Source organism: Eufriesea mexicana, unplaced genomic scaffold, assembly GCF_001483705.2.
Source record: "Eufriesea mexicana isolate 0111107269 unplaced genomic scaffold, ASM148370v2 scaffold10, whole genome shotgun sequence".
Taxonomy (NCBI): Eukaryota; Metazoa; Arthropoda; class Insecta; order Hymenoptera; family Apidae; genus Eufriesea; species Eufriesea mexicana.
In genome coordinates, this window is record NW_016908175.1 from 718,405 (window position 1) to 733,340 (window position 14,936).

General features: G+C 33.8%; 1 protein-coding gene and 1 long non-coding RNA gene across 2 annotated transcripts; both read left to right on the forward strand.

The window, feature by feature from the left end:
* The first annotated feature begins 1,618 nt into the window (after positions 1 to 1,618).
* LOC108552720 (beta-galactosidase) lies at positions 1,619 to 9,012 on the forward strand. The gene is made up of 10 exons (XM_017907378.1): positions 1,619 to 2,422; positions 3,603 to 3,775; positions 3,928 to 4,078; positions 4,231 to 4,294; positions 4,390 to 4,484; positions 4,793 to 5,020; positions 6,187 to 6,358; positions 6,797 to 6,918; positions 7,553 to 7,969; positions 8,398 to 9,012. The coding sequence occupies exons 1-10, from the start codon at positions 2,351 to 2,353 to the stop codon at positions 8,842 to 8,844; spliced, it is 1,941 nt and encodes a 646-aa protein (XP_017762867.1). The 5' UTR covers positions 1,619 to 2,350; the 3' UTR covers positions 8,845 to 9,012.
* A 2,251-nt stretch (positions 9,013 to 11,263) lies between these two features.
* LOC108552787 (uncharacterized) lies at positions 11,264 to 11,815 on the forward strand. The gene is made up of 3 exons (XR_001890588.1): positions 11,264 to 11,459; positions 11,543 to 11,630; positions 11,729 to 11,815. It is a non-coding gene; the product is annotated as an uncharacterized LOC108552787 (long non-coding RNA).
* The last annotated feature ends 3,121 nt before the right edge of the window (positions 11,816 to 14,936 follow it).

Here is a 14,936-nt window from a genome sequence, read left to right on the forward strand (position 1 = left end):
CCTCTTATTTCTGGTTAATCTGACTTTTTCCCATGAATGTGTACTTTCATTTTATTGATAATTAATTCAACATTTTATTGATAATTAATTCAACATTTTATTAATAATTAAAATTCATTTTAATTATTATTATTATTCATTTTATTGACTCATAACGAGATTTTATCATAGAAATTATTTACATTAAACCCATATAAAGAATTAAACATATTACTTAATTTTGTTTTTCTTATTTCTGGTTAATCTGACTTTTTCCCATGAATTTGCACTTTGATGGTGTTTGTAATCATGAATCGGCCTAACGTTTCAACGTCCAATTTTGCTCATTACATAAAATCTAATCTCGTGTCGCTTAGATACAGGGAATATTAGCATAGATAGAAGTTCAAGACCCAAACAAACATTATCTGTCAAATACCGATGACTATTATTGCTGTAATAGCCGTCCTAAATATACATACATATTTAATCAACTTTGATTCTCAAGCTTGCTGGTAATTCAATTAAAATTCGCCAAAAATAAAATCCAATATTGGAACGTAACAAATCTGGACACGTGAAATATTCAATAACCTTCACATCGTCGTATAAATTAAATTATTAAGTATTGCCATTATTCGAATATTAAATACTTGTTAAATTTAATAATACAGAATTGCTGAGTTATTATTACCAGTAAATATATTATTAAAACATATAATTACATTCATTAAATTACACTGTATAAATTATTATATTACAACATTTTTTATATTCTTTTAACAATGTAGTTACATAGTGATAAATATTACTACTATTATTGTATAGAATATTATATTACAATATTCTTCCACGATCTCCTAGCAACGTTCACGTATATACTTTTCTCGTATGGTACGTTGAAAGAACCTCAGCGACCTACGAGTTAATCGATCGTTAATCATTCGTCATCGTATATACATATATTCCAAAGCACACGCGAAAGTTGGATCGTGTCCAGGAAGAAATCCGGCTTTCCTATCGCCGTTCACGCGTGTACACATTGTTAGCACGGAAGCAATCGATCTTCGTAACGTTGGACTAGCAGATTCCAATGGCAAACTCGAGCAAAAGCAGCAAGATGCTCGTGAGATCATACACACCAAGTTAGAAAGAAATTTTCTGAAAGAAATACGGTCTGATTGATTATAATACGGTAAATTCACCTGTTTCTGCACATAAAGCATTTTATGAAATATTCCAAATATTATACTCACGAATTTTCATTAACACCAAACAGAAACGAACACATCTATCTTACCAAATCATACCGAGTCACATTGCGTGACGAGGACAACAAATAGCACTGTACATACATCGTAACTACATATTATAGTCACAAAGAACGATAGAAGGGTATAACGGAGACCTAGTACCAGTGATTAACGCGAGATCACCGTGAGATGAAAAGAAGAGCGATTACTATGAAAGTATTGACACGCAAGACTCCTTCTCAGCTCCACACGCTACTACCGAACATCGTAACCACCTAAGATAAATCCATATAGAGCGACAGAAAGCAATAGCGTAGACCTGGCACCGACGATCAGCGCGAAATCACCGTGAGATAAAGGAACAACTACTATGAAAGCATCGACACGCGAGGTTTCTCCTCAGCTCCACGCGCTACTACTAAACATCATCAAAGAGTGACAGAGAACAACAACGTAAGCCTGATACCAACGATTAACACGAGATGATCGCGACGTGAAAAAGACTGCGACCAGTATGAAAGTGTCTACACGCGAGGCTTCTTCTCAGCTCACTACTATTTCGAAGCTGGTTCACCGCATCGTCTCGTTCCCATTGTCGGCCACGTAACGGAGCGTTCGCGTAACGCGTGTCCGCTTAACACTGGCCGCCAATCCGGCCCGCAGTCATCCTGAAGCCATCGGTTGGTACAGTGTCCGTGACACGTCCTATATCGGCCAGTGATATCTCGACCTGTCCTCGATCGGGTCAGAGTGCGCATTTACGGCTCCCCAACAAAGACCAGCCAGTCGTGTCGACAAACTGGAACGCGACGCGGCGAACCTCTGGCTCGGCAGCAATCGGTCCTACGTGTATCCGAGTTTCGTGATAATCAAATCGTTATTTCCCATTTCCGCTATCGTGAACGCAACGAGGGCGACAGATGTGCCGATATCGAAATCGGTTCATCGATAACATCGGTCCACCATATTTTTCGCCGTCGATCAACCTATAACACGAGATCGAGAGTCCACTAGGTCAGTGCTACTGAATGGGACAGGTGGTTCGGATCACGGCGTTTTCACAGTCAGGCAGGTAGGCTTCTCTAGCGTAAGGACGCAGGATTTTCGCTTTCGACAAGATGTGGTCGATTTTGCTGACCTTGGCAGTGACCGGTATTCTTGGAGAAGTGGTCAACGTCCATGTGAACAATGTGAGTAGCTCGTGAAAAATTATTCTTCCTGATATGGTCATTGTTTTCATAGTTTTAAGCATCGAGTTTCACCTGTCGTTGGAAGAAGAAACGCCATGTGTCGGAATTTAAAGGACTCCAGCTGCAAAATGTGCAATTGGTGTATTTATCAGAAAAAAAATTGTATCTTATGTTTTCTGAAAAATTCGACAACCTGGTCGACTGGTAATGAGAAGAATACACGCTCGGAATTTTGAAGGACAATATTTCGAAAATTGAAATATACCACATGCCGCGTCTTTCCTTACAATTACGGATATTTGAGTGTATAATTATGTAAATGCGTGTTTAGCAATATTGTCAGTTTGAAAATTGAAAGTGCGAGAGCAAAGAAGATCGTTCGAATTTTATAAAACACTTGAAGTTGAACTTTGTGACTGTGTTATAAAAATCTTTAGATAAAAGTCACGCTCTTGCGTATTTTCTTCGATACTCGCGAAAGATTAGCATATGCTCTAAACAGATTAACAGATTTTGAATTTTTACAAATTTTCGTAGCAAAATACCCGAGTGATGCTTGACTTTTTATATTACAAATAAATTTCTAGTTTTTGCTCTCTGAATTAATTGTTTAGCAAATGTGTGGCTCGTATGAATGCGAATTCAAATTAATTGCTAACGAAGCACCGATCCTGTGAAATTTCTGTTTATTTTTCCCGTCTCGTATTATTTGACAGAGTATAATTTTATTTGAAAATAACATTTTCAATCACCGGACCAATTGAACCATTGAAACCGAATATTTCTTGACGTTCGATACATTGCTTATTTTTTAATTGTAATTCTATACCAGGTGTTTTGTTACCTTTCAAGTGTCGAATGAAAATACAATTTAACTCTCGTCAAAAATTTCCACGAAACAGAAGACTCGGCAGTCTAATAGAAAAGATTCCCCAAATTTCTTGAAAAATTCCATCGTGGTTAAATAAAATAATTTTCTCATCGACGATCGCTTACTCTTCGTTTATAGTGAAGAAAACATTTATATTCTAAGAAGCAATTTGCTCGATATAGCATGCTCCAAAATCGTATGGCGTGCATGTTTAATCGGTGAAATTGATTAATGAAATAACGAAGACGAAAGACGGCTGGGACATAATTTCATTAAAAAAATTACAGATTCGGAAATTTACAATTTCAGAACACGCAATCGGAACTAGGCTTCGAAGTCGATTACGACAACAATCAATTTTTGCTCGATGGGCAACCCTTCCGATACGTGTCCGGCAGTTTTCATTACTTCCGATGTCCTAGACAATATTGGAGAAATCGTCTGAGAAAAATTAGGGCAGCCGGATTAAACGCTGTTTCAACGTGAGTTTCTTTATTTATTAAACGATTTAAATTCATTTAATCGTGTAAAAAAATATGAAATATAAATATAAAATATAAATTTAATACTTTTGATAAGAATTATTTTATCAGACGTTCCTTATTGATGTTTCGTAATTTTATTTTTTCTATAGTTACGTAGAGTGGAGTCTTCATCAACCGACTGTTGATACATGGGACTGGTCAGGTGACGCGGATTTAGTGCAGTTCTTGAAAATTGCTCAAGAAGAAGGATTGTTCGTTCTTCTTAGGCCAGGACCTTATATTTGTGCCGAAAGAGATTTCGTACGTGTTTCTCTAAATTTTTAAAATTTCTATCGCAGTTCCATGGAGAAATTCATTATTTCGCGTATGCACTAAAAATGGACACAATTTTTTTTAGCATACGTTTCACCTGATATTTCATTCATATTTGTTCCGTGACATTTTATATTTAGGGTGGATTTCCATATTGGTTGTTGACACGAGTACCGGACATAAATCTACGTACAACTGACAAAAGTAAGGATTTTCTCCAACTTTTTATTATAACCTTTTCCTAATTTTCCTCTAATTTAGTTTTAATCATTAACAATTTTTTATTCTTCGCATCATAGGATATATGCTATACGTGGAAACATATCTAACCGAAGTATTTAAAAAGGTCAGTCCCTACCTGAGAGGAAATGGAGGGCCCATAATAATGGTTCAGGTACGTTCAGAATATCTCTGTCATCGAGATGAGTGGTAAAAAATGATTTCTTTGACCACAAAAATACTTCACTGAGAAAAACTCTAATTAACCTATTGCTTTATTCGTAAATTATTATTTGCTACTTGAAATTTCTTCGAAAGAAATATTTTCAACATTGTTATGTCACGTTGAAGAATTTCTCAGGCTCTGAATAACGAAGCGTTCCCACGGAGAGATATTTGAAATCGTTGAACTCGCTAATTAAAGTCGCGAACACAGCGAAGATGAAATATCATAGTAATTGTCGAATTTCGATAATATTTCAGGTGGAGAACGAGTACGGAAGTTACTCGTGCGACGTGGAATATATGACTCAACTGCGAGACATAATGAAGAAACATGTTGGAACTAAAGCTCTTCTATATACGACTGATGGGTCGATTGAAAATATGATACGTTGTGGATCTGTTCCAGGAGTTTACGCGACCGTCGATTTTGGAACCAACACGAACGTGACGAAAAATTTCGAGATAATGAGGAAATATCAACCACGGGTCAGTATGCATAAATAACTATCCAGCAATAATTTCGCAGATTATACATTGACATGGAACATCCACTGCAAATTATAAAACAAATATGTCATTTCATCGATTTTTAATTAAATATTTTATAATGCAATTGGTAAAGACATCTTAATGTTGTACGATAATTAACGAGTTTCGAAATCAAATTCTTTGATACACTGATACGTGGCATAACGTCGTAATGATATAACGCGAACCTCTTTTGTCAGATAAAATTATCTATAAATTTCTATGGTAATTAAATTAATAATCCACGTGCTTAATTTTAATTTCGATATGATTAATTTTTGTAGAATGATTATTATCCTTGTCATTTGAATATAACTATACAGAAACCGCAAATGTGACGCGACGATAGTCAAGTATGGTACACCGAGATATGCACATTCTTCTTCAAGGCTACGTCCGTTATTAAAGAATATCAGGCTCAACTGACGTATCGCGTAAGATCCTAATGATTAAGAAATCTGCCTGTAATATAAGAGACAGTAGGAACATGCAAGTATAAGCATAAGAGAGAATAGGTTTCAACTTGAACTATTTTTTCTGGCACGTTAATATCGAAATATAAATTAACTTAAATAGAAATTAATTACTAAACCAATCAAAATAACTGGTGCGAACGTGTTGTGCCATTTCGTGCCATTTCGTGCCATTTTGCTTTTGCAATCACAGAGGATATGCAACTGCTTTGAAGTAAAATTAATGATAATTTTTATTGAAGTAGACACGTAATATTCTACATATTTCCTTTCATTATAATTTTTTAAATATTATCTGAATACACATTTTAGATTGATAGTTCTAATGTTAATACATTCTGTCATCTACATTTATGGACTCTGGAGCATAATTTTCCTAATTTTAAATTGCTACATTCTCTCGATTAGAAAACAATTGTATAATTACAGGAATTGATTAAATTTAGCAGAATTCTTCAGAAAAGATAATTCACACGAAAATGAATAAAATGTATAGAAATATCGTTACATAAATGAAGTGTCAGGAGAAAACGGGAGCAACGAACTTTTGAAATACTTCGTTTCTTATTTATCCTCTCTAAAGATTCAGCAATCAAATTGAATAACAATTAGGGGTCATTATTTAATTTGATAAGTTTCGTTTCGTTCCAGGGCCCGTTAGTAAATTCTGAATTTTATCCAGGATGGTTGACACACTGGCAAGAACCATTTCAAAGAGTGAAAGCTGTAGCAGTTGCAGAAACACTGAATGAAATGCTGTCTCTAGGTGCCTCTGTGAACATGTACATGTTCTATGGTGGTACAAATTTTGGTTACACTGCTGGTAAACATCTTTCTATCATAAAATTGTATATTAGATTCTTATTCACAGAAATCTTTGAAATATATAGCAACGTCATTAAATATTCTATATATATTATATATAAATTTCTCTACCAAAAGACATGAAGAAGTCTCGATATTAAGAAATTAAATATCTGCCAAATATTATCGTATTACATACAATAACTGACAAAAATATTTAATTTCCAATTTTATTTCAATCGAGATCATACGTCGATAACAATTTTTTCACAAAAATTTAATAAGATTTTATTTTATGAACCGCAGTACATGTCCAGTATGTTTGTCCAGTGGATTTTCATTTTCACAGACTCTAGATAAACTCAAAACGCGATAATAGGCTACAATAGCATATATATGATAAAATAATACTTTCTATTTTTGGAGACTGCGCTAAATCATATATACGATTCCACAGGTGCTAATGGTGGTGAGAACACGTACAGCCCACAATTGACTTCCTATGATTACGACGCCCCATTAACCGAGGCTGGTGATCCAACACCGAAGTACTTTGACATTAGAAATGTAGTATCCAAGGTACGTACCTATATTCAATGTATAATTACTGATGGCAAAATAGCGAGGTCTTGAAATTTTAATCGTCAGTTGCGATTGGCAGTTCGATTATATTTTTCATAATGTTATTTTCATCGACTCAAAGGACCTTTACACAATTGTAAGCAATCAAAGATCAAAGAGTAATTATATAAGGGAAAAAACTGTCAATTAATTTTTTATTTTAATTTATTACTGATTTATTTGCTTTCCTATTGCATATCTTTCCTTTTATAGATTATCATCTTAATCTTAATCTTGGTAATCTTATCACTAGTGATCTCAACGATTTTTCTTCAATCGATCTTCTTTTAATCGTAAAGACATCTGTAAAAAATTTATAAAAATGCGGATCGTACAATCTATTAGATAACAATAAAAAAATTAAATAAAAAAGATAAAAAGTATTAAAAATAAAAGTAGAAATCGAAACTTCTAACAAGATCAGTTAGAAAGAAAACAATTTGCGAACAATATCACTCGTTAAAACATTGCAATATCTAGCATACCCAAAAGCGAGAAGTATCCGAAGAGAAATACCTAATATGATTTTCAACAATTGTTCTCACCGCAATTAACCAATAATATCTCTTCGTTTTTATTTTTATTTTTACAGTATTTGCAACTGCCAAACATGACCGTTCCCACAGTGTCTCCAAAGGGAAATTATGGTCCGGTTGTTTTGTCTCCTATTCTGAAGCTACTCGAAGAGACTGGACGACAGTTATTCGGAACAGCCGTCGTACAAACATCAGATCCATTAACATTCGAAGCTCTTGGACTGCCTCATTGGCTGGTGCTATATGAAACTAACGTAGAACCTAAGCAGCAGTACCCTTCTGATCCCGCCATCTTACACGCGATGGTTCGAGACAGAGGCTTAGTCTACGTGGACGATTACCTCATTGGAACTCTAAGTCGCATCAATAATATATACGACTTAGTTGTGGAGCAGCCTTATGAACAAAAACTAGGAATACTGGTCGAAAATCAAGGAAGATTGAACTATGGGTTTGGACTTCACGATTTTAAGGTCAGTTCGTCTAGTTCCTGTTCCCTTGACTTTCTGCTCTTTACTATCAGCTGTTAACACGTTAGCCGCCATGGTAAGTCAACGAATCTGGCCAGAAATGTCAAATCGTTCAACACGCTTGATAGTTATGGCTCTCGTGGCTTTCTTGGTATCAGTGTATTACAATATGAACCTTCTAAAATAATTAGTTTATCTATCTATCAAGATATACCATTTTTCCCAGGGTTCTACCTATGAAACTCTTTCTTTGTCTTGAAAGAGAGATTCGAAGAGATTTAAAAAGAGCATAAATCTCCCTTTAACCAAATCTTCTCGATTTGTCAAGTAATATCACCCACGATACAAACGCAGAACTTTTATAGGATCAAACGATTAATGATAAATTTTCTTTATTACTCTCATTCACCGTTTATCCTTCTCACCAACAGGGACTCTCAAACGTATCTCTGAACAATATTCCCTTTGGTCTCTGGAGAATGACTGGATTCCGGCTGGACAGTGTCAAACCGCTTTTTTACGTCGAATCCAACGTATCTGCCAGTGGAACGCTTTACGACGGTCCAGTGATCCTTCGAGGAGGGTTTACGATCTCTGATCAACCGATGGACACCTACCTGAACACTGCTGGTTGGGGTAAAGGAGTTGCATTCGTGAACGGGCGCAATTTGGGCCGATATTGGCCATTGGTGGGTCCTCAAATTACTCTCTACGTACCAGCAGCTTTCTTAAGGACAGGTGATAACGAGTTGGTGCTGATCGAATTGGAATATGTGCCGAACAGTAAGAGGATGAGGTTACAGAACGAACCGATCCTAAACCTGGAGCAATATTCCGTCAGAGAGGAAACCTCAAATAATATACGCGTTTCGGTTTAGTGATTGCTTGTGAAAGAAATTGGCTTTCAGAGAGATTCTGATCTTCTTCCTTTTTAAGACGATTACAAACTTTACGACGATCATCGTGCACTGTTGTTTAGTGAGAAATTGAACGAGAAAATAAATTTTGTACTGTTCCAGTGTGACGTTTCATTAATATATATATTATCCCACTGTCTGTTTTACTATTTTTACACAGTTTAACAAATTTTACCTTCGTCTCAAATCTGTAATATCCACTGATTAAATCTTGTAGAGCTTAACTTCGCGAAAAATATCAGTGTTACTAAAGGAGCTCGATTATTGAATAAAGTGAAGGATTATACGAAAACTAAAAAAGTTAGAAGGTTGATCCTTGTGTTAAAATTTAGGTAGAGTATCTGGAGTTTATAAATATTCATAGTTATTATTCATAACTTTGAATAACTATACTTGATCATCAAAGTTTAAAAATAAGCCTACAAACGTGCATTCGACGCACTATTCTTGCATTTCAACAAAAAGTTTTTTATCTGATACGAATTTGCTATACGATGTCGTATTCTGTAGACCATCCCAAAGAAGAAATTATGAGACAGAATTGTAAAAGCAGTTTATAATTCGACTAGATGGAGAAAACATTCGTATAGTAAACCACGCAGCCACTGCCCGCTTGCCTAGCCACGACAGTGCCGTAACTACGCGTAATTCGAATATCAAGTGCAACAGAGTTAACATAGAATTGTCTACGTAAACAGAAATGGATTATGACTTTATAGATAAACGACATAGGTGTATGTGTATCTCTTGCTTGCATTTACAGTGGCGTCATTTATTCAATGTTACGATGTTCATTTAAATTTTAAACAATCAATAATATATTAACTAATAATAAAAGTATTATTAGTGAAGATAAATTACCAAATTTAATAATAAATATTGTATACGTAAAATTACTGTATGATCTTTTATGATGTGGTAAAAATAGTAAAGGAATAAAAAGAAATGTCTAATATGTTCAGTAATATACGATACATAGTTCAAATCCCATTAATAAATAAACTCAATATACATCTAATACAACCTGTTGATACGGCACTACTTCCTTCAATAAATTAGACAAGGATAGAATTAGAGCGACATTTGATCGATTGTAAATGGCGAATGAATCTGTACTTGGAGAAAATGACGAAACACTGCGGGAGTAATGGAAACAAAGGAGACCTCGAGTGAGGAATGTAAGGTGAATTAAATGGTGTGTGGGTTGTGCATGTTTTAAGTAAAAAAATAAATCAACAGGTTATGGATTGTCAACAGAATGAAGAACACGTGTTTGAGTGCAGAGAACAAAATTTGAGAAAGAACTTGGAAGTATCAATAGATGAAAGGATGGAGATGGATATCATACTTGAAAATTTACAGTGGTCTTCACGCTATGGTCTTAAGGTTTGTACTGACATATAATGAAAGAACTAAGAAATGTAGGAAACTGCGAACAAGATTGGTTAACAATGTGTAATTACAAAATATGATAGTTTCAATCGTAGGGAAGGTATTATTACTTGATACCCTGTACGTCAAGTTATGAGACATGGACAAAATTAAGCAATATCTATGAGAAGGATACAAAACAGCAAAACATGATACAGTAATCCACACTACGTGGCTGACAGGTAAGTTTTCAAATTACATTCATTAGGACGTAAAATGGAATAAACAATGTTTATAACTAAAATCTTATGTACATTGTCAGATCGTGTATTTGCAACTGTGTGGGCTTAATGCAGAAAGAAGAAAGGAAAATAGATAATCTCACAACTCAGGTGATTGTCAAGAAAGCAAGATCATCAAAATAATCTATAGCCTGCAAAGCTCAAGAGAAGAGGTATTTCAAATGTAACTACAGCATACATATTGCAAGTGCATGTTGGAAAAACCAAAAAGGTAACAAAGAAATTAAATATTTTAGTTGTGATTAGAATTAGGATAAAAATCAGAAAAATTTCTAGGATTAGGAAGAAAAGGCGAGACTCAAGAAGTGTGCTCTCTGTGTGGGACATGTAAGAAATCTAATCATTTGGAAAAAGACTGTTATTTTAAAAACATGAAGGAAAGCAAAGGAGATCAAGAAGAAAAGAAGAAAGTGAGCTTCTTGACAGAGAACAATGGAACAAAACAATGGATTTTGGACTCAAGAACAACCAGCCATATGGTGAAGAAGCTAGAATATTTTAAGGAATAAGAAACAATAAGAACAGAAATTGAATTAGCAAAAGGAAACATTTTCATGGAAACTATAGCAAAAGGTAGAGTTGAGTTAGATAGCTGTATATTTAAAAATGTTCTGTATGTTTCAAACTTGAGACAGAATTTAATGTCAATACATCTGATAACTCAAAAGGGTGGTAAGATAATGTTCTTAAAACATAATGTAATAGTTTGTAAGAAGGAAGAAATAGTATTGGAAAGGAAGACGTGTATTAATGGATTTTATGGTGGAGATGAATCAAAAGGAAAAATACAGGCTAGAGTATTACTAGTAGAGAGGAACAAGAAGCTGGTAGTAGTGTAGAAAATTGGGCCATCTACGTATAGAAAACAAGAGAGAGTTGTCCAAGAAAACATTGGGAATAAAAGTAAGGAAAAAAGTACAAAAGGCAAAAATTGGGGAATGCAGGATACTTTTTCTATGCAAAGTAATTGAAGACACTGTTTTTAGAGCCAAGAACAAGGGCAAAAAGGCAGCTTGAAATTATACATTCTGATATATGTAGACCTAGAGAGCCAGAGACATGTAACAGAAATAGGTATGCAATGACAGTCTTAGATTTTACTAATTTCGTGATGATATATTTTATGGTATCATATACTGAAGCATTATAGAGATTGTTTAATTGTGTTGCAGCAGCAGAAGCAAAGTGGAATAACATACAGATTTAAATGCAATAACGGAAAAAGGAGTTTACCAGCGGAAAATTCAAGAATTGGTGCAGACAGAAAGTAATTATACAGGATTATACGACACTGTATACACCTCAATTGAATGGAAAGGCTTAATCGAATATTACTGAATAAAACACGAGCACTTCTGTACCACTGAAGTGGAAAAGAAATTGTGGGTAGAAGCTGTGTATTTTGCAGCTTATCTGCAGAATAAAAGTTCTGCAAAAGTAATGAATACAACTACATATAGAAAGTGGGTAGGAGAAAGATCTCATATATAAATTATACGTTTTAGGAGAAACTAATATTTTTTGTTTGCAGATTCATTTTAAAGAAAGTAAACTCTGCAAGAATTACCTAATGAATATTACAGATTAGGATTTGTATTGACAATGTAATTAAATAAATGATACAGCATAATCTTTGTACTATTGAAAAGTATGGTTCAGTTTGATACTAGAATTACTAAAAAGGTGAAAAGCATAAAATATATAAGTATGTATAATTACCTTCCTATCTGAATGAAATGTAAACTAACTATTGTCAGAAGCAAATATATATTTACATTAATAAAATAAATAAGTATGTATAATTACCTTCCTATCTGAATGAAATGTAAACTAACTATTATCAGAAGCAAATATATATTTACAATAATTTATGCATTTATAAATTTATGCTTAAATAATTAATTATTAATAATTATTGCACAGAGGACATGAACTCATACCGAAGATGCAATTGGTTTTCCATTAATTACTAACTTCTATGCAATTAATTCATGAATTACAAGCACACAATATAATTATAGAAACAATATAAAAGTGCCATTTATTTCTTCGTAACAATAGTTTTTAAAATATAAGTGTTTGAAATAACATTTTAAAGTTACAAAAAGCAAAATTTTTAACAAATTTTACGAATTTACATAACTTACATAAACACATTATACAAATTTTGTAACTAACACATATATATATTATATATTACTATATAATATATCCTTATAATTAATTTAATAATTAATTTATTAATTTGTACGCTTTCTGTAGTGGGAGATAAGTACTTTTTAATTTATTATTTGCATAACAGAAATATATTTGTATTTGCATCATTGTTATTAATAAATATAAGATATCGTTTGATGTTCTACATCGATACTTTAGCACATGGCTATCTGAAACACGAAGCATTTTCCCACGAAAACAAGCATAGTCTGTCCAACCACAGCCCATTTTTAGTCGACGTCAATCCAATATGCCGGTAACACGTGGTGGAATATTTACTCGCGTTAAAGTGAAACTTTCAGTGTCAGAATAAAACATTTCGTAAAGTAGTGTTATTATTGTTCAGTGTTTTAATTACTGCAACTGACGAAATAAATATTCAACTACAATAATAGGCGGTATCCGTTATTATTTTGGATCAATGAACAACTTTTCCAACATCTTTTTGTATTTACGAAAGGACCACAGGAGAAGTTTAAGAAATCGAAAGAACTTTACCAAGAGCAGGATAACTAACTACGAACATTTGTTCGGTAGTAATATAACATATGTGGAAAAAAATGAAGTTACATAGTGCAAATCGTCTAACGACACATGTGCGACATGAATTAGTGCAAGTGCGAATCATATAATAGAACAGTATAGTCACGTGTCATCGATTGTAGATTACAGAACTCGATCGTCCACTGGGATATTGGTTACCATTACTCGGCACAGGCAGTTTCTTAATAGTTTTCCTATTCTTTCTTTGATTTCGACGGTACTTATGTGAAATAAAGTGATGCAAGTGCAAGTGGGTATCAAATTATGCTGTGTTGTTACGTGTTATCGTTATCATTTAGATAATAGAAATTTCGATTTTGCATTGACATATTTTAATATCACTCGTTAGAATAGAATGTTTCATGATCAGTAGGCCAATTTCCTTACGATTTGGACCTTTCATTTTCGACATATAGGGACGGAAGTGTGATTGCATGTAAAATCGAATTATCCCGTTACCTTTCTTCGCTTAGGTATATGAAATTCCTGCTCCGTATTAGAATATCTTGTTATGACCTATTACAGTAGACTCTTTTCTAATCAGCGGACCTATCTTTTCTCGAGTTTCGCCGTTTCTTTTTTCTAAATACTGACTCGAAAGTAGAAGTGTGTGGCAGGTCGTACTGCGTTGTTATCTCTTGTGGCTCAGATTCTCGAAACATCGTTTTTTTGATAAGGTTTCTTCATTATCACTCGTTAGAACAGATCGTTCCCTAATTAGTTAGCCGATTGTTTTTCGGAAATGAAAAAAGATTGCAGAAAAACGTCGGAAGCATTCTTGTGTCCATGCAGGTGTTTCTGCATCATGCAGTAGAATGTAAGTTTTTGTTTTCACATAACCTTCAATTGAAAATAAATAAGTAGTTTTATGTAAATAAGTAAGATATAAGCCATTCTTTTTCTATGTGTTATTAGTTGTAGCTGAGCCTGGGTTTGTAAAGACAAGATTCTGTTTCAGTAGGACAAAAATATAGTAGTAATTATTTTTTATGAGAAGTCAAGGTTGATGTAGTAATATAAATAAGTAAGTTATATGTCTTTTGGACTCTAGGTCAACCAGTCATATGAAATGCAAAACAGATATATTTATTGGTAAAATAAGGATTGAGAAAGGAAGGTGAGTTTGACAGATACAGAGATATACAGAATACAGTGAGATTGAAAGGTATGTTGTGTTCCTCATCTGAATAAATATTGATATCAGTGGTCAAAGTCAATGACCAGCACTAATGTGTTAAGTTTCAGAAAGATGAAGTTGAAGTATGTAAGGAAAATGGAGAAGTTCAATTGAAAGCATTGAGAAGAGGAAATCCATATTATGTGGATCAGAAAATATAAACGAAGAAGCATATGGATCAACAAAGAAAGGTGTGTAGCATCGATGACTAAGTCATGCAAATATAAGGATTATTGAAGAGATGGAAAATAAATAATTAGTAATAGTTATGAAGAGTAAAGATAAATTCAATATAGAATTTAAATGTTGCAATAATGCAAAAATCTGGAGAAATATCTATAGAAACTTGGAAACTATAAAAGCGGCAGTATTAATGGGAATGTGGCACGTCATGGACTATATTGGGCTAATAAAGGCAATGTCAAAAGAAGGTAAAAGGTATG